Genomic DNA, 26983 nt, shown 5'->3' with positions numbered 1-26983 from the left:
TAGGTGCTACAAGCATGTTTTAGCTCATTGTTATTGTTGTCTGGTAGAATTTAGGCAAATTATCTGAATTTTGACAACAAAAAAAAAGATAAAACTAGAGGTGCTCCTGGGGAGGTGTACACACCTGGCGGGAAAATCAGAAATGAGCCCAAACTGCTTGTCTAGATTTTTCTGCACAGATTTTGATCACATCACTGCATCTAACCTGTGTGTGCAGCACAAATACTAACCCATCCATTCTAATACAGGAGTAGCCTGGTGTGCTCCTGGGGGGGAAAAAATCATAAAAAAGCTGACGTGAGGAGAGAGGAGAGAGCCTCTGGTGTCTCAGAGCGGCACCATGGGAAGGAGGCCTGTCCGTGTCCTGGAGGGAGGCCCGCAGCTCCCCTTTAATCCCTCCAGGATCCCTCTCTCAGAGCCAGGCTTTGCTTCGTGCGCAGCTCTTGGCCGAGTTAAAAAGGAAAGTGTAAGGGTGGGACAAATTTCACACTTTCTCCCATGTTTCGGGCCAAAAGAAGGAGCTTGTAAAGCAAGTATGTGGAGCTGGAAATATTCTTTGCCACACAGGCGCTGTGGTGGTTCAGTGGTGGGACCGGCTGTGCGTGGGCTGCACATTTTGGCCGTGGACGTTTGAAATCCAGCCCGACTGTGCGTTTTTGTGTCAATTCAAAGATCAACTCTGCAGCAAGGATGCTGATAAGAAAATGCATGAAAAAAAACATGTGTGATGACTTTACAGATAATGTGCATGTAAGATAAATTATTCTAACGATTTTATTGTAGCCGTTTTATCTTCACTTTTCTGTTTTTATTTATTAAAAGTCTCAGGAATCCAGTCCGCCCACGGTTTACGGTCTAAATCTAGTCTAATCTCGGTCTCGGCTACTTGTATCCCACTCTGTTACTTTGCCTTTTCGTGCCTTTTGTGTGTTAATGCAGCCGTGCTGTAACGCTGAAGGCTTTACCTGAATCATCAGTTTATTTGTTCTGGTTAAAAGGTTGATAAAAGGGTTTTTTCTCCGTCGTTTTCGTTGTGTTTTGCGTCGTTGTGTCCCACTGCGTTGCAACAGCGCATCGACGCGCAAACGCCTGAATGTTCCAATCTGAGCATCTTTAATCGTTCAGAAAAGATTCAGTATCTTCAAGATCGTTTTGCTTAAAAATGGAAAAAATCAAACTCGAATTCAGCCATTTTCCCAGCATTTAAGCCACCGAACAAATAAAATATTGGCACAATTAAAACATTTTGCTTCATGTAAAACCAACAGCAGAACAAAACACCGCTTAAACCTGCATGTAAATATTAGGATATGAACAATTGGTCGCTAAAATAATAATCCGCGCACACAACGGCTGTAGGCTGCAACGTCCTGTTCAATCAATTAATTATGGACAAGACAAACATCGTTAGTGCCCGCACCCAAACACACCGTGAGGACGGCCTGCTGGAAATTAGGGCATTTATAGAAATATAAATGCCCCAATGCCCTAAAAATATTGAAGTTAAAGTAACGCAAAAAAAAAAACAAAAAAAAAAAAAAAAACAGCAAACAGGACCTGGAAGCTCGTGTGGTTAATTGAGTTAAACTCGTTGCCTGTTTTTGATCTTTTGCTGTATAAATATCTCAGATTAAAATATCAGATGTGTGTGTTTCAGTCCTGTACGCGGCTGAGACGGTAGAGCATAACTCTGAACTAATTATTATTATTTTTCAAGCCGCCTGACAGCCAGGTCGCAGACAACCTGTGTGGGTTTACAGAAAAGCGGATCTCTCACAAAAAATGAGCTCATAAAAAGTATTAAGCCTCAACTTTTCACACCGAAACTGATTTTCTTCACAGCGGCTGTCGGGGAGGAATATATGAGCAGGGTCGCACAACCCGGACAAAAACTGAAAAAACTGCATCATTATTACTACTATTATTACTATTATTATTGCTGTTATTATTATTAATCTATTAATATTGCCATCAGTAATTTTATGAAGTATACTTTAATGTCACTATCACAGCTGCGCATATCTCGGGGTTGAGAAATGATGAAAATACATTTCAAGGTGAAGGATCAGAAACAGAGTGAGGGTACACTTTGGGATGTAGATAATGAGGATGAAGATGGGGTGACGTCAGGTGAGGATAACAAAGTTGTGGAATTCGATCACGATTTTTTTTTAAAAGCTGATTGAGAGGAGGCTGAAGGTGCAGGAGGATGACAACAGGGGAGGTGGGAGACTGTGGCGGCGAGAGATGGGGGGAGCGGGGGTGTTGCGGTGCAGTGACGTCACCGCGAGGCGTGCTGCAGATCGCTGGTGAAGAAAACCAAGACAGCGCCGCGGAGACGCGACCAAAGCGCTGATTACCGCGGACGCAGCGTTTACGCGCAGCCGACGCATAAAGTGGATATACTGAACACCTGCATGGGGAAACTCTGAGGGCTTTATTCCTTTTTTTCTGTCTTCTGCCTCTGCTGGGAACCAACTGGTGAGTAAAAAGCGCACACCTTGTCTGTCAGGTTGCTGAATTTCAGCTCAGGGTTTCGGTCAGACGGTCGGCTGGCATCCCGCTTTCAGCCGTGGTCACACACGAGTCAGCGTTAAAGATGATTGAGATTAAATGGTGACAAGCGCCTGCTCCAGAGCGCGCTGTCGGCGTGCTGGGGTCAGGGAAGCTGGAGTGGCCGCGGAGAGGCCAGAGATGGAACTTTAGGCACAGCAACGATTTCAGCAGCAGCGTCCACAGGAAAATATCATCAGATAAAATCGAGTCAGAGTGTGTTGAGCACAAGTGACAGTTGTAGGCAACAGCCTGCTGTAACGTTTCCATCGAAACTCTGCATTCATCTCTGACTCCGACACAAAATGAACCGAATGTAAAGTGACAGGACAGAGAGATGAGGACAGAGAAGCAGCAAAGTGATTCCTGTAGATGAGAGGAGTGTGTGTGCGTGTGCGCGTGCGCGTGCGCGTGCGTTATCAGGTCAAAGGTAAACTTGATGTTGGGTTATGGTTGTTTCTGAGGGCCCAAAACCTGAAGATCTGCGTGGAAGCGTTTGACTTTAAAATTGAATGGCGGTTTAAACGTGTGAATGTTTTAGTGAACAGTTTTGCTTTGCTGCTGAGTAAATATATTGTTTTGTTTGGGCTGCATATAAGATTCATTTATCTTTTAATTTTCTAAAAAATAAAAGCGTTTGAGATATCAGACTTGGACGAAAAAAGAATTCAACATGAAGTCTCCTGCGATGTAGCAACGTTGTATTATTATTTATCAATAAAAAGGCAGATTATAATTGCAGGAAATCTTAAAGAGGAGAAGAAATTGATTTTTAAGTATTCAATATGCAGGAAAAATTTCTTCTGATGCAACTTTCTTCTTCTGTTTTTCAGGCAACTGGAATGGAACTGAATCTGTCGAAGAATGGGATTTCTTGCGGGGATCCAGGTAGGACTCGTTATCTGCTCGGTTAAATCATCTTATTGTTTTTGAGAAAATGTGAGTTTTACACAGTTTGGTACAAAACTTGAAACTATCATGCAAAGCACAATGATGCTGCAGTGTTCAGTGCGGACTGCACCTCTCTGTTTCATTGCTTCTTGGCAAATCTCGCAGCAGACAGGCTGTGCGTGCTCACAGCCATCTGCTTTTTCGTTTTCAGACGCAACATGTTTCCTATGTGGTGAAATAATGCGCATGGCATCATTTTTACATGTCGATATGCGGATCTATCAGATAATGAGATGCAAATGGCAGCGTGCGGGGGAAATGAAAGCAGACAAACATTTTCAACAATGGAGCTGAGTTTTACTTCCACATAGTAATCCGTTTTATTTTGTGCGTCTGGTTTCTGATCATAATCATTTCCTGGTGAGCTGTTCTGCATTTGAAAAACAGGGGGAAAAAAGTGGGAAAAGTGAAGCCGGATTGACAGCAAGAAACAAAAGGTTCTGTCCTGATGAAAAAAAGTTTCCAAAAGCAGCAATGAAGATGTGATATTTTCTTTTCACAGAATAAATAGGGATTTTTTCTGTAAATAAGGATTTAAACGCAGAGCGTCAAATGGAGACGTGAAAACTATGGAAAGATCTTCGGGGTTTTGAGACATTTAAATGACAGCCATGCACGTGAGGCGGAGACCGGGTGTGTACTTAAATCTAATTTTCTCTCAGGAATTAATTTTTTATGACAATAAAGCAGATTCAGTTTAAAGGTCAGATGCTGAACATCACGACACAAATTGGAAACAGAATTATTCGAGAGACAAACAGGCTGAAAGAGGTTGAGAGAGGAGGAAACTCGGGCCAAATGAGACTTCATCAAAGCTGTGGAGGAATCTGTGTTGCTAATAGGCACAAATATGTTCTTACTGGTTCGTATAAGAAGCTCAAACCCCTTCGTGTGTGAGAGACATGTATTTTTTAGGACTAATTCCACCTCAACTCAAGTCATCAGCCTTTTCATTTCACCTCTAAGTAAACGCCTGCTGGGTTGAGTAAACACACCGGATGATGAATGTATGCGCTTTAAGAAAAAATATATATTCTAAGACTTCGGAGTGTTTCCGTGCGAGGTTGTTTTATTTACACCTGCGTCCCCTCTGTCAGGTTGTTTGTTGGTTGTCAGGCTCCAGGCCAAACAGGCCTTGGACCAAGCAGGAGAACCATCACCAAGGAAATAATCAGCTCTGTCCTTCTCCAGTTACCCACCGTGTCCTGTTACACCTCCACTGCTGTCCTGTCTTTGAATGTGCTCGCCAGCTTTAATTTTCTATATGCTTTGTTTTTGGCCCCCGCTCGGCTTTGTTTGGTTATCTTACAGTTGAGAGAGAGAGGGGGGAAACACCAAGACTGTACTTTTATGTGTGTTTTGGCGTGTGATTAACGGAGTTCGCTGAGTTTATTTTCACTTCTTGGAGGAAAAATATGAGTGTTTGCATTGCCACTGGCCTTTAACCTGTCCTGCCGGATGGAAAGGCTTTTTAACTCATCCATCACACGCAAGTGCCCTCCAGAGCAGAGGAGGAGCAGGGCGCAGGCAGGGATGCAGGCTGAGGAGGCTGGGTATTTAGATTACCCCCATCTATCAGCCTGTAATATCTGCTGGAGAACAGAATCACAGGAACTCCTCCGTGGAAAATCTCCATGTGCTGTAAATCCTTTAATATTCCACAGGGGATTTCAAGGGTCAGTGGGTTTATCGTGATTTTTTATTTACAGTAGAGCTGCCGTAATGAACGTATAATGCACTTTTTTAGGCCACACTGCCTTATTGCTCTTAAAATCCCCGCACTGACCCACCCAGACCAGTATACACTTCACGGATACACGATGTACCCACTAACCCCAAACTTCTAACTCGCACCGACTTCCAGTTTCACGACGTGCATAGTAAAGACCACCTGCTGACACAATCGGGTGATCAGGTCCTTGAGGTCACTTCCGCACAGCGCTCCTCTGCTTGGGTCGCGCGGTGCAGTTGAATTTGTCTCCTTGTCTGCGCCAAACCTCTTCGAAACCATTTTTACGCACTTGGCTGCAGCTCAGGACGCTAATAATCCGATGGCTTTCCTGCCCAAGGGCACTACAGCAGGCTAAATGTGAAGGTCGAGCTTGTTTCAGGCCTATGAGTGCACACAGACCCTCATGACGCATGCTGGAGGATTGTCTAATGGTGGCAGAATTCTGCTATAAAAAACAGAATCGCTGCATTGGTTTAATTATTCAGATTTCATGCCCTCTACGAGTCCTTTGCGCCTATAACGCGCTGAGCGCAGAGAGGAGCTGAACAAACGCAGATGGGGAAAAATACAAGCGATTGGTTAAAGCTTTCACGATTCTTCTGAAAAGGCCTTCGGGGGAGTTTTCCGGTCGGACGGGGATCTCATGTCAGAAGTTACTGTCATACAATGGCCGAAAATACTCGAGACTGGCGCCGGTGACAGTCCGAGTCTGAGCCGGTGAGGCCTGAGCCCAGTGCGCATTTACCTGACACATGTGGGCTGCAGGCCGAGCCACAGCAAGTCAGTTCTCAAATTGCTTGAGAGACGTAAAGCTAACAGTCTGCATTCAAGGAAATGTTTAAGTTGACGTTTTTTTTCGATTGGAACTTGGTTTTTAGTCCATGCGTAATTGCGAAGAAAAGAAAATATCTGCCCTTCCTGACTGACTCTTTGGTCACTCAGAGCTGATTTTCCACACGAGGTTAGTTGTGTCGTTGAGTTTGGACAGTTTGACTTTTTGGCTGAATAAATATGTACAAGCTTCTGACTCCATTGGCAAACGTTTGCCTTCGTTTGACTAAAAAAAATACGATTTTTATGAAATTTTGCAGTAAATCTATACACGCGCAATCACACTAAAAAGAGAGTTTAGCGCAAACGGAGGTGAATTATGCGCAATACTGGATGCCCAATACGTTGATATGTGCAATGAAACCTATACTTTGTGAAAACAAAACACAAATTGAATAACAGCAGCTCTTATTGGCCTGAAATGACAACAAATCCCAACCACTCACTCACCAATCCCAAGATGCACCACTTCTACATAAACTCAGCAAGGCCTCACCTGGCGCCTTCCAGCCCTCAGGCTAATTCAAATCAAGAAATTTGGCCTCTGTGTTTTGTGACCAACAGGCGCCGCTGCGTTTTCTAACAGAAAGAAGCTCGTAAAATATTCTCATATCTCTGCAGCTGCGGCATCGCCGCACGTCTGACTGCGTGTTTTCCTCCAGTGCAGCACACACTGAGACCAGCCAGTCAACATCTGGACGAAGCTGCGCACAGACTCTTCCGAGGGTTAGTTTACAGTTTACTTGAAGTGCACTGTGCGCATGCGTATCAAAACGACAGATAATAATCCGACCAGAAAACACCCTGAAATTATAAACTGATTTCAAATTCACTTCGAGCCCTTTCACGCCTTCATCCAAATCACACCTCAGGATTTGCCGACAAAACCGACTAAAAAAGGCAGATGCGTCACCATCAGTGGCCAAATTCATGTTTTCTGGAATCAGGTCATAATAGCAGTCAGTGATGAGGGGATTTGTGGGAGCCGGAAGTGTCGTCACATCGCTAAGTGCATGTTGAAGTTTAGAAAATGTTTTGTTTTTTGTTTTTTTTTATCAAAGTGTGATTATAAACCGATGTCTGATTGGGAAACTTTGAGATTTACAACAGAACTCAGCCAGGTGTTGGTCCTGCGGTCCAGGTACAGCGTGCGTTAAACAATGGGCGCTCTGACCTGCCAGGCTATTATGAGTCCTGATTGTCTATTTGTGGTGAAACTGTGAGCTGATAGAGCGACCTGTCATTCATGCACACAATAATCTTCATATCATCATGCACTTTTCAGAGTGAGGAGACAGTAACTGGGCAGGCCCGCGTTAGATGGCAAATGTTTATCCAGCTCAGTACATATCCGAGATATACATTGTGTGGAGGGAGTGTGTGTATAAGCGCACCCAGCTGCGTTGCGCTGGACGCATTTCAAACATGCCTGCACGAATGAAAGGCCTATTTTACTCCTAACGAGCAAAGCGTTGCATTGCGCGCTCCCGACAACTGAAAAAAAGAAACATGGACGCTGCAAAAAATGTCCACGTTAAGCATTCAGCCTGATACTGAACCTTTAAGTCTATCAACAAGCGAGCAAAATATATACCCACTTGGGAATCGTCTATTTTGCTCAGATGGGCCGTTTATGTTTTCACTTGATTGAAGACATTTGCTGATTTGCATGCGGCCAAACGTCCTATAAATTAATGGCACTTTTTCCCCCCACTAGTTTTAACTCGACTTCAGACTAAATGTGCCGTTTGGGTGGATATTTTCTTGCAGCGGGCACTCTTTGTGGGTGGGACTCGCTTATTTAGGGGAGGTTAAACTCAGCAAATGGGTGGGTCTCTTGTGTGGGTTGGAGAGCCGGAGCCTTGCCTCGGTCACAGCGGGCAGAAGCTTTTCCCTGCAGCGGAGAGAAGAAGAGCGAACCGGGCTGTCATTGGTGTTGCGGTGGGAAAAGGGTGCTGTGTGATTTTTTTTTCCCCCGGCTCCAAGTCGTTTTTTTTCGTGGAAGAACAAAACTGTGGTGGGAATTCTCCCTGCATGGTTCATCCTCTCATGTCGTGGTGTGTGTCTGGCAGCGGGTGGATTTTTTTTTAGCTGTTGAGGAAAGCTTTGTGCACCCCAGGATTCACCCCGTTTCCTCTTTGTGCGCATCCTTCTCTTCAAGGTGGGATGAATTTGGACAGAATCGCAGAGGCAGTGAGAGCACCGCCGCCCCGCGACGTGGCCCCCGCGTTTCATTTACCGAGAACTTCCAACAGCAGTCGAGAAACTTTAGAGAACTCAAGCAGCGAGTCTTCAGACACAGAGTTGGCAGGTACACAGTCAGAGTGCTTTTAGCAACTCGATTCCTTCTTCTGAGTACAATAACAGTTTATTTTACGTCTCCACAAGCACGTTTACGGTTGACTGTCACAGAGGCATCCCGGCAGCTTAACGCTACGGTAGAAGGGGACCATATTTTACTTAAACTGCATGTCCCAGTGTTTGCTTACTCTCACTGCAATGGCCATTTATTTCCGTGTGTTACGGAGCAACACGCACATGGATAAAAACATTAAAAAACTGCAGTAAATTTAGTTTGGTCTGTTTCTGCTCTCCGGTTTAACGTGCAGAAATACAGCCGAGCAAGGAAAAATAGTCCAGTTTCGGTGCAGTTACACCCCATTTTTCTTTTTTGTTTATTGCGCTGGCTTAACCAAACGCTTGGCAGGATCTCGAGGTCTGTCAGGGAAAAATGTGCAGAACAGCCTGGCCTGCTGTCAGTGAATGCATTAAAACAAACTATAAATATTGGGCCCGTCCTCCAATCTAAACTGAAAGCCAGAAGGTCTGTATTAACAATTCTTGGAGAAGCTTTTTGTTCTTCATCTTTGCCACTTTTTTTTATAGAAAATCCAAGGCTCTCTCTTCTTCTTGCAAATATCGATGAATGTTATCCGTCTTATTTCCTTTGTTGAAATTGTTTACGGGAGTTGAATTAAAAATTATGTTCCAGCTTTGAGTTTTAAGTTGATCTTGCTTTCGGGCAAACATTCAGGAGACTATTGCCGTTTTTGCCATTAACCTTTGCACGTGCTGACCCTTCAGTTTAATGAGGCAATCTTGTTAGGACATGAACACAAGATAGCAGTTGGGAGATAAGGGTGGGCAGACCTCGTCGTAAAGAAAGTAACATTGATCTGTCAACGTAAAGCGAGGCACGTCTAAGTGTGTTTGAAAGAATCGATACTAAACTCTCAGACATGTTTGTAAATGTTTGTCTTTAATCTGTCACTTCTCCGAGGCTTATTTTTCATGGACAACTTTATACACAGTTTACAGTATTTATAGTTTTCGCTTTGCTTATTTCAGGTTGACAGGCCTTTTCTGTTATATTTCACCTAAGGCTTTATTGTTTTTGCACGCTGTTGCACTTAATTTCAGTCTGAAACGTTTGACCGTTATGTTCTATTCAATTGTTCAGTGCAAAGATTGTTTTCTTATTTGCATGTTATTCAAAGTACCCTACACCTGCAGCATACAGTCATTTCAGCCCAATTTGTGATCCACAGAAAAGGAGAGGAGCACTGAACACAGGAGCGATGACGGGAACGCGGACGATCCCAAGAAGAAGAAGCAGCGGCGGCAGCGGACTCACTTCACCAGCCAGCAGCTGCAGGAGCTGGAGGCCACTTTCCAGAGGAACCGGTATCCGGATATGAGCACCAGGGAGGAAATCGCCGTGTGGACCAACCTGACTGAGGCCAGAGTCCGGGTAAGAGGCAACAGGCAGACCGCCAGCTGTGCGTAAAGTGTGCGTAATGCGTGCGTAAAGAGGATTTGACAAATAAACTTAGCAATCTTACGTGGTTCTGTTGGGTGGGAGACTTCTTAACCCGTTACCTAAGTAAATTAAATAACTCCAGCACACGTGAAGTAAATAAAAATTTAAGCGAAATATTCTAAAATACACAACTATGAAAATCAACAAAACAAAAAGTAATAATTAAACCAAAAAACCCTACAACTTGCAAGCAGAGTCACACTGTGTATAATATGTGGCTGGATTCACATGATAACTTCATGTTCTCACTAAGATTTTGATGTAAAACTGACCACTGATTTGCTTAAACCGAAACATTTTAATAAGACACTGTAGGTAAATCTCCTCCACTGAGGATGTCAACAGAGTCGCTCTCCCAGCATTTAAATTTGTGTCGCTTTTCCCTGAATGACGTTGTCCTGTGCTTGTACGGAATGGAAGAGTGAAAATCCAGCCGCTTAACGGAGTTCATGTAGATTAATGCAGTGACTTTAAACAACTCAGTTAGAAACTAAATGTGAGATATAATTCAGAGACACCCGCTGACAAAAAACTGGGAGATTTTCAAACTGCAGCGTTAACAGATATTAAGTTGCAGTCATCCCTGACTGTCAGCTACGGTGTATCCAAAGAGCAAGTCATTCTTTATTAAAACACGTGCGTAATTCTCAACACCGCGCGCATTTCTAACACGAGCAGGACTCAAACTGCGCGTTTTAAAACGCGCTCATGTTCACATATTTCACGTTGGAAGTTGAGCAGAAATGAGAGCTGTCTTTAACTATTTGGATCTGTTGGAAATGACATCCTATTTTAAGGGTGTATCCGCGCTGCTAATGGAGCCAATGGGGGATTTGTCTTTTGATGACATCATCACCAGTCTGGACCCTTATTTGTCCCCGTGGAGGAGACTGTTCATGCAGCCAAATCTACCTGGAGCCCTGCAGTGAATATGAACAGCATGTGGCTAGTTTTATTCAGGGAGGATGTTTCAGCACTATGACTATACATTTAACAACATGGGGGAAAAATCACATTTTAACAATATTTATTTAATTTTAATTATAAGAGATTTGAATTTTCATTCTAGGGCCCTTTAAATTAGAAAAAACAGAATAGTTGACACAGTTGTGTTTTATTCTTGCTAAAGAAAACTGAACTCACCACTTTACTCTTTATTTACACAGGTATTCATGCTGGCTGCTTTTTCCTCTGCGAGAAAAAAATGTGGATGCAAGAAACGCGTTAAACACAAAACAATTGCAGTTGGTTTTCATTTACAGCAACTGGCGCCTGGCGGCCCGTCCTTGCAAAATCCACCGTCTCAAATTGCATAAAAAAATGCATGCAGCTATTTAAAGTGCGGGGGGAAAAAAGCAAAAAAGTCTCAGAACAAGTTTAGAGTGCTGGGTTTTCATCTCTGCAGCCAAGGAGGGTGAATTTTAAACAGTGCAGCCTTGTATTTTGGCGAAATAAAAAGAAAGCATTGTAAAGTGCGTGGCCTGACGCGGCGCGGCCTCACCGTTTCTGATCCGTATCCGAGCATTTAATTAAATGTTTTGACATTTTAAAGTGTTTGGACTTGACCTTTTAAGGCCATCCGTGTTTAATCAAGCTTGACAGATAATATAATGAGGTTGAATGATATTTCACCATACCACATATGTCACCATCGTTTAATTAGCTCTGAGGTTTTTTGCTTGTTAACATGACATTAAAACCCGAATTATATATGTATTTAAGCTGTATTTGTATTTATTTATTTATTTTCGCTCGGCACAGGAAGCCGAAGCCTCACGAGTCGAGGCGGCGCTGTGAGACGCAGCGTTTCCTCCGCAGCTCTCTGTCACATCGCTCATGTCTTTGTGGACAATTTGTCCGCAGCACCCTGCTCTCTGCTCGGCTTTAAATAGCCTCCGCGGGGCCCGTCTCTCGAGGCCACTTGTAAACTGTTTCTACTAGGAATTAAAAATGACTTGCAGAGTGCCGACTAACGGATATTTTGTCAGGTTTCGATAAGGCTTGAGGATATCCAGAGGCACGTTTTCTGATACATTTACAGTCATGCGCCGTGTGTTTGATTCATGTCGTAAACTACTGGGTTTTATTTTGGAGAGCCATGACTACACACACGCAAACGCGCGCACACCCACACCCACACCTACCTACACACACACACACATTTAAATGTAGATGCATGCACCGCAGACATATTTAATTTCATCATTAGACGTGAAGTAATAATTAAAATTAATACTATAATAGACTTCAACACATCCTTGGCTTAAGTCCAGACACATTTATGTTGGGCTGTTACAACTGTTTGATCTGAATTATGACATTAAAGTATTGAAACTACAAAATTCATATAATTCGTCAACATTTTGTACATATAGGAATTAAATTTCAGAATATTCCAATATTCAAAATAAATATTTTAGGGCGAAATTTCTTTCACGGAATATTTATAAATATATAAAAAAAACAATTTAAGGTAAAAAAAAGTTGATCATTCAATTATGTTTCTGTCCTTTGGCACAGCTGATTTAACATTTCACGCAAATAACCAAACACGAAAGTCGAAATAAATGCGGCTTAAAAGAGTGAGTTTTTAACAAAGAGCCAACATGCGCAAAGAAAAAGCAGCAGTTTGGATTTAAGAGGCTGTCAGTGGTTCACCTTCCACAGTTTTTTCACTTTTGAACATTTTGAGCAAATTAAAGGGGACTGTCGCTGGATGAATGTGGACTTGCAGTGTTGGACTCTGATGCTGCTGCTGCTCTAATTTAAAATTTAAAAAAACGGACTGATTGTGAGGATTTTTGTAGGAAAAGACAATTAGGAGCAAGTCCGCTTTGATGTGTTCACTGAGGGGGGAAAGAAAAGCGCCATGACAGCTTTAACACAAATCCCCAGTCAAGAAGAGCTTGGGAACTCAAAAACTGAGGCTGAATTTCACTTGGAAAAAGTGTTATTATCTATAGTCACAAAGGTACAAAGTGATTTTTGTGACCATATATAAATAAATTTATAGAGCTCAACTGAAAGGTTTGACCACGAGGCAAACAAGCTTTTGTGTGCCTTTTCCTCAACTGATCATAACTGAAAATACAGTGTAGTCCCTTTTGCTGTGTTTACAGACTGTGGTAAACAAATCTTTAGACATCTGAGAACATTGAACACATGCTGTATTAAAGATCTGTCGACGTGAGACTGCAGCTTCAAATTTTGAATTTTGTAGTAGGGCTTCTGAGTGTCTTTAAAAGAGAAATTACACCATGCAATAACCCTGAAAGATCATTCATTTGGATTTTTTTGGTTTTAGATTTTTTTGTGCCGTTTTTTTCCCGTTTGTTCTGTGGCCTAAATACCAACACACCCTGAATGCAGCAGTCGAAGTGCTCTGAAAGCGCACAGAAATATTATTGCACCACTTCTCACTAAAACTGCTGCAGTCATTCTTAATGGAGAATAGGACTTTATTACAGCTTACACTGCCTGTCTTTGTGATAGCAGCACACGCTTGAGACATTTGAAGATTTGGGAGTGTGACACATGCAAGTGTCAGAAAATAAGCATTTTAGTGATTTAGGGCCGACTTAGTGACTCTGCTCCAACACCACAGCTAATGTCCGCAGTACTAACCGTGTGTCTCCTCCAGGTGTGGTTCAAAAACCGCCGGGCTAAGTGGAGGAAGCGGGAGCGCAACCAGCAGATGGACCTGTGCAAGAACAGCTACCTGCCGCAGTTCAGCGGCCTCATGCAGCCTTATGACGACATGTACCCGGCTTACACCTACAACAACTGGACCAACAAGGGCCTCACCCCGGCGCCGCTGTCTACCAAGAACTTCACCTTCTTCAACTCCATGAGCCCCCTCACCTCGCAGTCCATGTTCTCCGCGCCCAACTCCATCTCCTCCATGACCATGGCATCCGGGATGGGCCACTCGGCCGTGCCGGGCATGCCCGCCCCGGGCCTCAACAACATCAGCAACCTGAACGGGATCGGCACGTCCGGCATCAACTCGGCCATGTCGTCGCCCGCGTGTCCGTACGGGCCCCCCGGCTCTCCGTACAGCGTTTACCGGGACACTTGCAACTCCAGCCTGGCCACCCTCAGACTCAAATCCAAACAGCATCCGACCTTTGGATACAGCGGCCTGCAGAGCCCCGGCTCGAGTCTGAACGCCTGTCAATACAACAGCTGACGGGCCAAAAGCGGGGCCTGAAATCCACAGCGATCAATAAATCTCTCTGTGATAAACGGACACGGTGTCAGAGCTTAGAGGCTACCTGCGGATGGGAAAAAAAATCAAAGACAACTAAACTGGATTAGTTGCAGTCATTTTTTTTTAAAGAAAAATGGATTATGCGGGTTATATGTGTTTACCGATGAACTTGCACAGCAATTGAAATGTCCAGGGTTTTTTTTCTTTTTTTAAATCATGAAGACGTGTTACATTGCTGCATTGTACATATATAAATGTAAATATATACAGGCCTAACATATAAAACAGACGGTGGGATTTTTTTTTCCTTTTTGTGCTTGCTTGGCTTGCTTTTGAAGACTTTCTGGGGGGGGGGGGGGGGGTTCTCGACCAAAAACCAGGATTTGCAAGAAAATTAATCAAAGTGTCGAGCATAAAACGAGTCCAGACTCGATAAGAAAAAAAAAATCTAACCTACATTGTACATATTTTATACTGCTTCTGTGTGCTTTCTATTTACCGTCTATGCAGGACACCAGCGGCCCGTTTGACGCCTCCCGTTCAGTGACTTTCCTTTCAAAATGTTTTTTTCCATCTTGTTTGAAATAGAAAACCCCGCATGTTTAACCTGAGTGCAACGTGTTTTGTACGATAATGTAAGACTTTGCAGAAGTTCATTAGCCTGAACTGTATACAACAGGTGATTCAGAGTCACTCATGTGTTTATGGTAACATGTTTGTTTGAATAAACTCCAGGAAAAGAGGTTTATTTCAAGTATGTTTCAGAGGAGTCTTTGTTGACCGAGAGGGGCCGCGGTGCTCCCATTTCGACCCCCCCCCCCCCCCCCCCCCAAAGAGGAGCAGAATAAATAAGCTGGCAACACATCGGCAGCCTATTGATCCACTCACTTTAAAAGGATTATCTCAGGAGCATGAAGATTTTTAAGGATTAATGGGACTAGCCGGTAGTTATCTGGGCTTTAACCATGATATTTTTTATTCTTTTAATTTTGAAGCTTATTCCTGCATTATAGCGTTTTCTTTTTCTTTACTGCACATCAAATTACACTCTGCCTGTGGAGGGAAATAAATCCAGAGTTTATACGCATCTTGCAAACTTAATATCTAAATTTCGAGGCATTAATAGGATCATTGTCTAAAGCCTTGCTTAATATTATGGGCCGTTGATATTCGGTGAGTTTCATAATTATCCAATTTCACCGCTCGGTGCAGAAAACAGTCCTGCATGTGCTTCTGATGTGTTTTATTTCATAATACACGTATCCAAATAGATTTTTGATAATTATCATTTGCTGTTATGACACTATAATAAGACGGATTAATGTGGAGTCAGTCAGGCTGAGGTTTGGCACCCGCACCTCTGTGGGCCTACCTGACTCCACCTTTAAAGGAACATATTGTGCGTCAGCCTCCGATTATTATACCTGCACTTTTTTTTGCAATAATCACAGGATTTTAAAATAATTTCTTATGGGGTGCAGAAATGCAGCAGCTCTGAAACAGCCTCGCGCGTCTCAAAACGCGCCTCCCGCACTGTTTTTTGTGCCAACCAATTCGGTCAATACCATATCTTGTTTTCCGACACCTGCAGAAATCTCCATATCTATATTACTCACCGTCGGGCTGATATTAGCGCGCAGCACACATGTAGCAGCAATGATTGTGTGCTTTAACTGATAGTGCTGTGTGAAGGGAGGATGTTGGGATTAGGAGGCAGCACTCAGACCAGCAAATGAAAAGCTGGCGATGACTAATAAAAGAGCTTATGATGGCTGAAGAATTATTACCGGAGTTATTTAGACCTACAGCGTTACAAGTCAACAAACTCTAATGTAAACCAGTGTCTGTAGACCTGATGGCGAGGTTTAACTTTAATATGAATACAGTTTCTGGTGGGTTTCACTTTTTGCTCTTACCTTTAAAGTCTACATTCATTTTTATTTTCTGGGTTTGTTTAACGTGAGTTTCTTGACCTTATGGTGCCCTTTTGTATCAGACCTCCTTTAATAATTGTCCTGTAAAAAAAATAAGTAAATAAAATACTATAAGATGACAATTCTGACACTCAAAAGTCTCTTTAACTAATGAGACTTTCTGGTAATTATCGTAGCTGTATAATTTTTTTATCTTAACTATCAGAAGTGTGTTTACATTGACATTAAGGTCTTTTTGGACAATTTATCTTCTATAGTGGCTCTATAAAAGAGTCCCATAATAATAACTGCGATATATTATATTATATTGTATCTTAATGTTTCTGGTCTTTTTGGAAAATAACTCCTCATAGGATTTCACTACAACATTTAGTGTGTCTGACGCATAAAATTGAATTTGTCTTGGCCATCAGCTGCTTTTTTTTTTTTTTTTTTTTTTTTTTTTGGTGAATTTAATTCCCATAATGGTTCTGATGTTTTGTTTTAATATATAGTGAGTCTCACACTTAAAAGCGAGTTTGCTGACTTTGACATACCTTCTTGAAACGTAATCGTGGCTTTATAATATTCCTATTTGTCTGGCACTGAAAGTTTTGACCTTATGGTGGCTTTTTCATAACTATCTCCCTAAAGTATCTCAATAATATTCCTATAATATTTCATTTGTATGTGATCTTAAAGTGAATTTATGCTAAACTTATGGTTACTTTTTGGAAAATTAATATCTTTTTGATATTTTAACCCTTAATATTTACACACAAAAGTCAAGTCTCCTGACATTTGACATTTGATTTGTTTTGTTGTGCATTTATCATAGTGGATCTATATCATTCCTGTAATATTTTACCTTAACATGTCCTGAATATGTTTCCAGTGAGTTTATAGGAAGGTCCTGATGATTTTTATTATCATATATTTTCATACAACCTCTACAGACACACTGCTGATTCCACTTCTTTCTCTTACTGTCACAGGTTCACTGCAGCTCTCATGTCGTTGAGGTTCACCATTCATAACAAGTCACAACAGCAGCGCGCGCGGCTTCAAATTCTTTCCTTGGGCGCGCCCGCGCGCACGGAGGGGCAGAACGTTTACTCAGGGCGGGCATGCGCACTGGCTGTAATTGCAACTCTCCGCTTTGAATTGGCAATGTTTGACGAGAGGACAAAGCGCACTCGAGGCTCGTAGTGATTGGTAACAAAAACAAAGCGCGTTTGCTGTCGTAAATGTCACCCATAACACCGGCTGCCAGTTATAAATAAGAGCGCGCGGCACCGTGACCGGGCCTCAACGTGGAGGGCAAAGTTCAACATGCCGCTTTATAGCCGGTAAATATTTGAACTAGTGTTTGTCTCGTAAGAAGTCCCAACTTCCCCTGAATTATTAGACATGGGACGAGGGAACAGAATGGAATAAGATGTAATTAAGCAGGATGTGTGACATGCAAGCACGTGTTTGTGGGTTCAAGAGTGCATGTCGGGACTGTTTCTCTCACATAAAAATGACTTAATTGAACACACAGCGATAACTGACGGCAGAGTGCGGTGTGTGTGTGTGTGTGTGATTATGTGCGTGTGTGTGTGATTATGTGCGTGTGAGAGAGAAAGTTTAACTTCACAGGGTACAGAGTGTAAAAATAAGATAAAGGAGAAAGGATGACAAGAAAATAGATAAATCAATGAACAGCTATTTCGATAAAGAAAAACACTTCCACGATTGAAGAAAATTTCTGCAGATTAATCATGAATGAAAATAATAACTAGTTGCAGCCCCACAACTTCAGGTGACTGCATCAAGAGGACGGCTGCAGCTAAGTGCATTCACATCTAACAATCACTGCAAATGAACTGCAATGTAAAAAACAAGACAGCATGAAGAGGAAATTCACACATTTTCTATCCGTTATTTAAGAAGAACTCAATCAGCAAACGTTTTAAATTCACCATCATATCATATTTTATACTTTTATTTCTAATTTATAAATACTGGATTTCCATGAGGCCCCTTCAGTATTTACTGTGACTGTGCTTCTTCCGGCCACATCGGTGTAGTCAGGCAAGTCTGTATTCAGCCCAAGTGGTAGGATAAATGTTGCCATGGTACGTTTCTAAAAACCAGTTTGTTGAAACTTCTTTACATTCAAGCTTTGTTTCAGTTTTATGTTGTTTCACCGCTGTGGTTAAGGTCTGGTTAGGTTTAGGCACAAAAACCACTCTGTTAGGAAAAGCCCCGGTTTTGTCGCCACAAACACATCTTGAACACTAGTCCTAGCTGTCACACCACAATCACATCCACTCCCTCTCCAAGTGAAAAACTCAGCTCATGGTACCAGTAATCTGAACTACATCACTTTGATAGAAACGTTGATGTGAAACGTACAGATTTAACATTTCTGTACTTTGCAGAAACATACAGTGCTAACATTTTATTGTGGTCACTGGGCTGCTGAATTACCAGCCAGTGCCCTGCATGTCAATTCCTTTCAGTTTGGTTGTGGCCCTGTCTTTTGTCTTCAGATCTTTATTCATCCTGTGGGAAATTGTTGTGTGCAGTGTGGGACAGACTGCAATTATAAAAGTGTTCTATTAAATATAAAAATCTATTCAAAATCACAATGCCAAATTATAAACAAGGTTAATGTTAACGATCATACTTGTGCCTTCTTATCAAAAAAAAATTAGTCTCAAGACCTTTATTGTTCCAGTTTTCATTGTCACTTCACAAGCTGAATGCTCCTCAATAAAGTCGTTTTCACTTCATTAAATTACAGCAAACTGATGTAAAACCTGGCGCTCCACATGTAACCAACCAGTTGGTGTCTGGTCAAATAATGAAGCTGCCATGAGGGTGTTAGGTGTTGGGGTCAACAGAGGCCCAAGAGGTGAACACAGCCACGCCTCAGTTTATACTGTAGTGTTGTGCAATGAAGGAAAAGCAGTCAACACACCAAGAGGCCAGAGTAAAATAGTATTTGCAGATATTCTTAATGTTATAAATGTGGCGGCGCCCTGCTTTTTAAAAAATTAAAGATGTCTTCACAGTGACGATACAGCAGTTAGCCACAATTATATATTTCATGTGTGTTTGTCAGGCAAAATTTAACAAATACCACCATGATGTAACAAAAGGCAGACACTTGTGCTAGATTGTATACACCTCTGTTCCTGATATCTGAATAGTCTCTACAACCCCGCCCATCTGGTGTACCCTAATTAACAAAACAAGCACTGCTAAACCCGAGACCTTCCCTCAGCTATGAATACAATGCAGCTCAGCTTCTGGTAGTTTTCTGCTGCTGCCACAAGGTCCCTGCAGCAGCTCATCTGATCCCTGAAACCTGCACTGCAGCTGCAGCATCCTATAAACACACCAAGTCCCTGTTTGGATCCAAACCTGTAGTTTATGCAGAAGCACTACCTAGACTCTATAATATAACAATGCTGACCCTGTAATCAAACAATAGCAGCAGGGGTCAATTAGGACATGGCAGCACAGGCCTTCATGTCTCTTAACGAGAGTGACTTTATCTCTCATATGAGGCAGCTGCTGCACCCCAAAAACAAGACAGCAGCCCACACAAATCAGGTATGCAGTGTGCCTACTTTACCATAAGGATGACCACATTTTCTGCAGCATATTATTAGTTATGAGCATTACGGATGTATTTCCAGTCTTCCAGGAAGCTATTGCTTTGCATTAGTTTTTATACTTACTTATCAGCAATACTATTGTGCTATAATGCAATGACCATCCACTGCATCGATAAAGGCAGAAGTTGTCATAGATGACTCATTTATAAACTTATTTCAAGTGTGTTTCACATCTCTGCAGGCTGATTCTGATACCATACTGAAATCAATCAAAAGTAATGGCTGCACAGAGAGGAGGAAATGTGCGTTCAGTCCAAAAAACTTTGGCGTGCTTTGAAAAATATGGCCAACAGTGATTTAAAATGTAAATTAAGGGCAGTAAATGTTCAACGCACTGTATGGTCCTTTACAGCTGCACGCCATTTTCCTGGAGGACAAAACCGCTTCTTTTTCTTTTCTTTTCTTTTTTTTTTTTTTTTTTTTACAATTATTACATGGAGGGTTTTCAGCTCTTAGAGAACAAAACGCCTTCGCAAGAAAGTGAACCAGCAGGCTGAATCCTGAATTGCTGCTCACATTTGATTGCTTTTGGATTACTGTTGCCATGAAACTCACATCATCACAAACAGTAACTCAAGATGCTGCATGTTTTGCTTTTGTTTGTTTCAAACACTTTAGGTTATCATATGTCCTCTTTTTTTCCCCCCAGGTTTCAGTGAACAGAGGCGTCTTCAAAGCACACACCATTAAGTCACTGGTCGGCCTTCTTAACCGCGGTTCAGCCAGACTGTCATGGGTTATAAACAGGTGAGTGGCATAAGACTGACCAATTCTAAATTAAATGTTGAAATGTAAGCTCCATGTACCACAAGTCACGTTACATCAGAGGGAGAGATGCATATGCTAAAAACAACATTTTGCAATAAAAATATAGTCAGAATGTACAGTTAGGCAATGCAGCTGGATGTTTAGGCTGAAAACTGTATGGCCAAAAGTATGTGGACACTCCTGTCCATACATGTGTTTGCCTGTTATTCATATTTTGGGCGGGGCAAGTTAATTCTGGAAATCTTTCTGCAACATCACACAACAAACAGTCTGGAGGATACTTTTTCAACATGACAATACCCCTCTGCACAAAGCCGTGTCTGTAAAGAAATATTTTTTCCAGTTTGGTGTAGAAGAACTTTTCAGCCAGGCTCCAAAATGTTGCGGAAAGACTTCCCAGAGTAGGAGAAATGATCCCAGCAGAACATTAATGACTGTGGTTTTGGAATGAGACGTTCATTAATCACATATGGCTGTAATGTTTGGATGTGCAAGCACTTTGTTCAGTTTTGGCCATATACTATGTGTAATATTGATGATATTAGAGAAGCTATCACCTGGATGGCTTATTTTTTATTAACCTGAATGCACATAAAGGCCACAATGCAATTAAGTGATACAGTTTTCTCTTTGCTAACATTTTGGATGAGTGAAACGAACAATAAAAATCTCTGTGCGTCATATTAACGTCACAAACAACTATTTCTCAAATGTTATACACTCAGTAGCCAGTTTATTAGGTACACCTGGCTAAAACGAATGCAGTCTAATACAACAGTCCTGCCATAAATCCTCTTCATGAAGGTTCAGTATTTCTTCAAACTCTGTTGTGTTTTACAAAGACTGTTTCTGTGATTAAGTCTACTCTAACTGATATAAATGGGGTGGACAAAATAATAGGAACATATATATACATATTGTTTTTGTAGTGTAATTGATAATTTCACATAAATAGGTCTATTGATGGTCTCTTTTCTCTAACAGTTTAAGTCATTGTGTGCAAACTTTAACATAAGCTGTTTTAAAACAGCTGGTGTTGCTACCAGTGACATCTTTCCCTGGGAACATCCTATAAATGCTGCAAAAGAGAGGATTAATTTTACCTGTTCACCTGGAGCAGCAGAACTTCCCATGTCCACTTTCATAAATTTCACTTTGCTGGGTCCCATGTCTTCGATCAGTCTGCGGGGCATGTCCATGATCCAGTGTGATCGTGTTCCAATCCTGTGAACACAGATTAGTTGTTTTACTCAAGGTGTTTGTGACCATAAACTGAACTGATGTTGCCCTAAAACAGTGTTCAGTCTTGCAGATGACTTCACACCAACCTCCATTTAAGAAACTAGGAATTTACATTCACCATCTTACTGGCAGACACACTTCCCCAGCAGCACAGTTAAAAACTTTCAGAAAATTAAGACTTTTTTTTCCTATTCAGCATTTATCCAATCCACAAAGCAGTTCTTATTTCAGTGGAATCTTTGTTATAGATTAAGTACGTTATGATGCTGTCAGACAAAAGAGAACAGAGCACAGAAATGAGTGTAGCCTACAGGACATGTAAGGGCAAAACAGACTCACCCTCACAACCCTTAAAATTGGACAGAAACTCTCATGGTGTTGTGCAACTGTCTCATTTACAGGATATTTCAGCGTCACCATCACTTGATATCACACACTAAGCACAGATATTGCAGGTATCGACTTTGCTGAGGTTAGCATTTTGTTACAATAGCACACAAGCAATAATGGATTGGGCCATTGTTCTGTGCTAATGGCTGATCAGTGTTGTTTTAGCATTTAGCCAGTGTCTATGTTAGCAACTGTTACTATAACACATCTCAAGTTGTGGGATAAGAAGGCTTGTGACTGTTTTACTCCAGACAATCAGTGATGAAGATTCATTTCATGGTGTTACAGTAGATGCTCATGTTTGTATGATGTAGGAAGTTGGTGCTGCACAGAGTATGAAACAAACCATGAGGTGGGCCAGTATCACAACCAGGCCAGTTTGCTGTCAACTGTTTGATAGTAAGCTAAGTGCTGCTAGCATAAGTGCAATATCAAGGCACTGTCTTACCTTAGTTGCTAATCTTCTTTATGGTCCTCAGGCAAAAGGATCTGCAAGCATTTCAAAGCTATTTACACTTCCTGGTTCTACCATGTTTGAAGAAAGGAAGGGGAGATTTAAGTTTGATTTTGATTTAAGGTGTTTTTTCTGAAGCTGGTGGTTGCATAAACAGATGGCACTTTAATTTCTTTATCGATTGGTGAACAGAAAATGCATATATTGTTGAAATGTATGTAGCCAAATTGTTTGTTTGTATGTGTGCTTATGGTGAGCTCCCCTACCAGTGGTGTAGTCCACTCCAGTTAGTTATTTGGAGGGAAAACAAGTGGTGGTTTTGTGAGGTGCTGGAGCATTGTGCCATACTCCGGTCCAGCAGGTGGCGGTACCTATAAGCTGGTTTGCCAACTGCTAATAAAGCCTGAAGAGGATGATGTTACCACAGTTTGTGTCTGCATTTACAATCATTATTATACTTTATAAATTCTCTGAAAATGGTTTTAATTGATTAAAGACATTGTTTCTAAGTCTGATGTATCTTATTCATCTGTGCCATAGACAATTGCACTGGGTGTCATCTAGTGTCCAGCTGCTTCAAGAAGTTATTGGGCCTTTTTATTAACTAAAAGTATGTATTTGTGACCCATAAGGGGGCTAACATGCAAAGTGTTGAGAGATGGACTAACACATTGTTGGTTTTGGTTTTATAATGGAATTTCTTGGCAAAAGGTAAAATGCAGAATATAAACGTATGAAATATAAAAGCATTAAGCAGGTGTGACGCTTTTAACCTTAACTGGAGCACCGTCAAAGAAGGCATGTTTTTACATTAAAATACAAAGTTAGTATGCGGACTCAATTCCTACAGCATGACCGGAAAGTATTTAAAAGACAGACAGCAAGTTGGATGAGGAAGCTCACAGTAACCCTCACTATTTCCAGCAAAAAGTCCTTGAACAAGACACCAACACTCAAACTGTTCCTGGATAGCAGCATCAACCAAATGTCTCAACAGCCCTATTTTACTTCCATCCTCCTCCTGGATTTCATTGTATTTTCTACTTTAACAATATAACCTTAATCAGATGAGCTGTGTTTATCTGCATCCAAAGAAATGTGCTATCTTTATTAATGTATTTTCATTTAATCAGCCTAAAGTCGAACAAATGATTCTAACATTAACTGCAAGTCAGCATTTACACTGTGCTGCAAAGAGATTCACTTTGATTTATAGAGCTGAAGATTTATTACAAAATATTGGATCACACAGTCAAAAGAGCATTTGACCAATAACTGCATGCTGTCGCAAGCCAAAGTACAACAGCATGAATTACCATAATTATATGTGTCCTGAGAAAATGATGTAATTACTGCCAAGACTCTGTCTCAGTACCGCAGTAATTCTGACAAAGCTGACACATGACAGTCATTTTGGGATTAGTGCCCGTGCTGAGTCGAACTGTAGTGACTTCACAGCCAAGTTTTTTTTTTTTTTTTTTGCATGTGTGTGTGTGTGTGTGACTGTGCTTAAAACACACCAATGAGAGTTGTGGGTGGCTGAGTGAAGAATGAAGCCTACTGTAAGGAGGATCTGGCCCAACACTTTATTTATTTTAAAGGAAGCCTTTTATCTGACCTTTTAATTCATCAACAGGCCCCAGCAGCAGTTACTGTACTTTCATGGGCAAAGATGGAAAACACTAAAGAGCAGAGCTAAAATGTTGTTCTCTTTGAAATACCCACTTGTTGGAGGTTGACATAAGGAATTCTGGGAGATGTAGGAAATCACTACTCAAAGCATACTGGGAATGACAAAGTTGTACTAAAAAAGTAATACAACCTTTTATGGTGGTCAAAGGCATGTTGACATGTATATTTTATTGTGTTTTGATGGCCATGTTGTTCTGCTGGTTGGTCGCTCCACCACTTTAGTTCAAGATGAATTACCTCAGTACTTTTGAATGGATTGCCATTAAATCTTGCACAAACATTCATGGTCCTCAGAGGATTACGCCTACTAACCTTGGTGATCCCCTTAATTTTTTTCTCTAGCGCCACCACGAGGTTGAAAATTTAGTTTTTTATGTCTTAGCGACTGTTGAGGATGGGTTCCCATGACATTTGGAAATTCATGTCCCCCTGAGGATGAATTGTATTAACTTTGTTGATCCCTTAGCTTTTCATCCAGCGCCATCGTCAGGACAAAATTTACATTTTGTCAAATACTTAAGTTTTTAACCAGATATTTGCAAAACTATTGACAAAACATGGCTAATGATCCCATCACCATCAGCTGTACTTTGTGCATGCTAAACAGTGTACCTGTGTAATATCAGCATGTTAGCATTTAGCTCATTGCACTGCTGGCCTAAGAACAGCCTCACAGCTGCTAGCTGCTGTAGGCTCTTATTCTTGTTAACAATGTGCAGCATAATATACACTAATATATTTTGATCTTTTCCTTCATAGGCTACAAAAAACAAATGAACTCATAAAATGAGCTCACTTTGCTCACTTTAGGATCTGATTGACACTGTGTTGCTTCCCAGTGAAAACCGAATACTCCCAAATTTGGTGATTTTCAGTAAACTGAGTAATCAAACGTCCCTTTATGTGCTAAGAGTCTCCTTGCCTATTTCTTATGCTACATAAACCTTTTAAAGTCCTATTGGCCTGTTTTAAAAATTCATTGTCACAAAGCAGTGTTTTTCTTAGCTCATGAAAATCTGTCCATTATAATGGATGTCTGTATTAAGGAGCCTCTCTGTTGCTGATACTTTACTTCACTCTGGAATCAGCATGACAGCAATTACAGTGATCCCTCATATCCCCGAGAAAATGTGTTTTCCTTTTCACAAAAAAAAGGACTACTGACAACTTGTCTTTTAAATGGAAGAAGACAGCGTGAAACTGCCATTTATCAGCAAAACAGACAACAATATGTTTCTGTTCACACAGATGAGAACAGCCAGCAATTGTCCAGCAGTTACTGCAGCACCACATGGGAAATGTACATACGGGGTGCATTTGATCAAATAACAAATGCCATACAAATGTCTCTGCAAATGTTAAGCTCCTGGTTGCTTTTTGGCATCAAGCGCACACTGTGATTACTATCAGCACTGTGTCTGCAGTGAATCCCACAACAGACAAGCCCACATGCTAAACACTGGCCTGCGCACTCCCCCTGGAGACTCCAAAAGCAGACTTAAGTCAAGATTGACTTTCTATGACCTTGTTATCTTTATTTGGCAGGATCAGATTGCAACTACTGGTCCGCCAACCCCGTCCGCCACATGGCCCGGGAGTGAAACTGCGATTCACACACTAGAGGAGAAATATGGGCCGTTATCACGCACAGCGGCTACTTGGAAAAAGCCCAGAAAGCCTCTCTCCTGCTCGCCGCCTCTTCTCTCACTCCATCTCTCTCTTTCCCCTTCTGTCGTTCTCGGTCAGTCACCAGACATTTATGCAGGGGAGAATTATTATTTTTCCATCTCAGGGTCTACACACACACACAAAAAAAGGCATCCCCCACCTGGCCCGTCCCACTCATCCATTCTCAACTCTGCTGCTTTCCACTCTTCTCTCCCCCTCAGCTGCCCTCCCCACTTTTTCTGCCTCTTCTTTCTTCCTCATTCCTTCCCCTGTCTGTCTGCGTCCTTCTGGTTCTCATGGGTGTGTGTGTGTGTGTGTGTGTGCAGGCTGCACTGCTGGCGGTGCAGAATTAGTAGGTGAAGCTGAAAACGGATTAAGGAGCCAGAATCCAGGGAGTTCACTAATGGGAGGGCTGGCTTGGCTGCCTGCTGCTTCTGTCCATCAGCTGAGGCCAATTATCTGAAGGGGCCACATCTGGCCCGGTCTGGCCCGGCTTGGCCTTGTAGGAACGGCTGTCTGGTCACTTAAAAGTTCCCCTTCTCCTCCTCCTCCTCCGAGGACAGATGCTGGTGGCCTAGCAGTTAGACAGGCGTGTAGGCTGAAATGATTAGTCAGTTAATCAATTAGGTTATTGATGGAAATTATTCATTTATTAAAGCTGCATTTGATGAGATGTTTATAAAGACACCTGAGTATTTACTGGATATAGAGAGAATAGTGTGACCTCCTCTCTTATTGATCCAGTAGAGGTTAATAGGAAGGATTGACAAATCACCTGCACGCCAAATTGGAATTTGGCGTGTGCACTGCACACAATTTCCCACCGAAGAGCGATCTCCTCTGTACTGCTGAGATGGTTTCTCTTTGTTCTTTTCTTCTTTCCTGCCCCATTAATCATCTTACGACCGTTCAGATGAATCTTGTGACCCTCAGGAGGGGGTCCGACCCTTAGGTTGGGAACCAGTGGACTACAAACAGTAGGTAAAACTAGTTACACCTTGACCAGCTACAACAAAAAAAATACTACTGTGTGATATATACAGTAACAACTACTTTTAACTATATGCAGACAATATGTAATTTAAGTA

General features: G+C 41.8%; 1 protein-coding gene across 3 annotated transcripts; it reads left to right on the top strand.

Annotated features, from left to right (window-relative positions):
* Positions 1-2350: 2350 nt before the first annotated feature.
* On the top strand, positions 2351-14428 carry pitx1 (paired-like homeodomain 1). 3 transcript variants are annotated; one of them, XM_041952149.1, is made up of 5 exons: positions 2351-2481; positions 3387-3441; positions 8229-8378; positions 9616-9818; positions 13528-14428. In XM_041952149.1, the coding sequence occupies exons 2-5, from the start codon at positions 3396-3398 to the stop codon at positions 14074-14076; spliced, it is 948 nt and encodes a 315-aa protein (XP_041808083.1). In that variant the 5' UTR covers positions 2351-2481; positions 3387-3395; the 3' UTR covers positions 14077-14428. The 3 variants fall into 3 exon arrangements, with proteins under 3 accessions (XP_041808083.1, XP_041808086.1, XP_041808085.1); XM_041952152.1 differs by lacking the exon at positions 8229-8378; XM_041952151.1 differs by lacking the exons at positions 2351-2481; positions 3387-3441 and adding an exon at positions 7946-8124.
* Positions 14429-26983: the final 12555 nt, after the last annotated feature.

This window comes from Chelmon rostratus, chromosome 14 (assembly GCF_017976325.1).
Source record: "Chelmon rostratus isolate fCheRos1 chromosome 14, fCheRos1.pri, whole genome shotgun sequence".
Taxonomy (NCBI): Eukaryota; Metazoa; Chordata; class Actinopteri; order Chaetodontiformes; family Chaetodontidae; genus Chelmon; species Chelmon rostratus.
Note: the sequence above shows the minus strand (reverse complement) of the source record. Positions and strands in the feature narration are given on the sequence as shown.

Bases quoted from the DNA above. Each gene is read 5' to 3' on its own strand.
- pitx1 (XM_041952149.1), top strand. From the start codon at position 3,396: ATGGAACTGAATCTGTCGAAGAATGGGATTTCTTGCGGGGATCCAG. The intron at 3,442-8,228 runs GTAGGACTCGTT...CTTCTCTTCAAG, and splicing joins GATTTCTTGCGGGGATCCAG to GTGGGATGAATTTGGACAGA. The intron at 8,379-9,615 runs GTACACAGTCAG...TGTGATCCACAG, and splicing joins TTCAGACACAGAGTTGGCAG to AAAAGGAGAGGAGCACTGAA.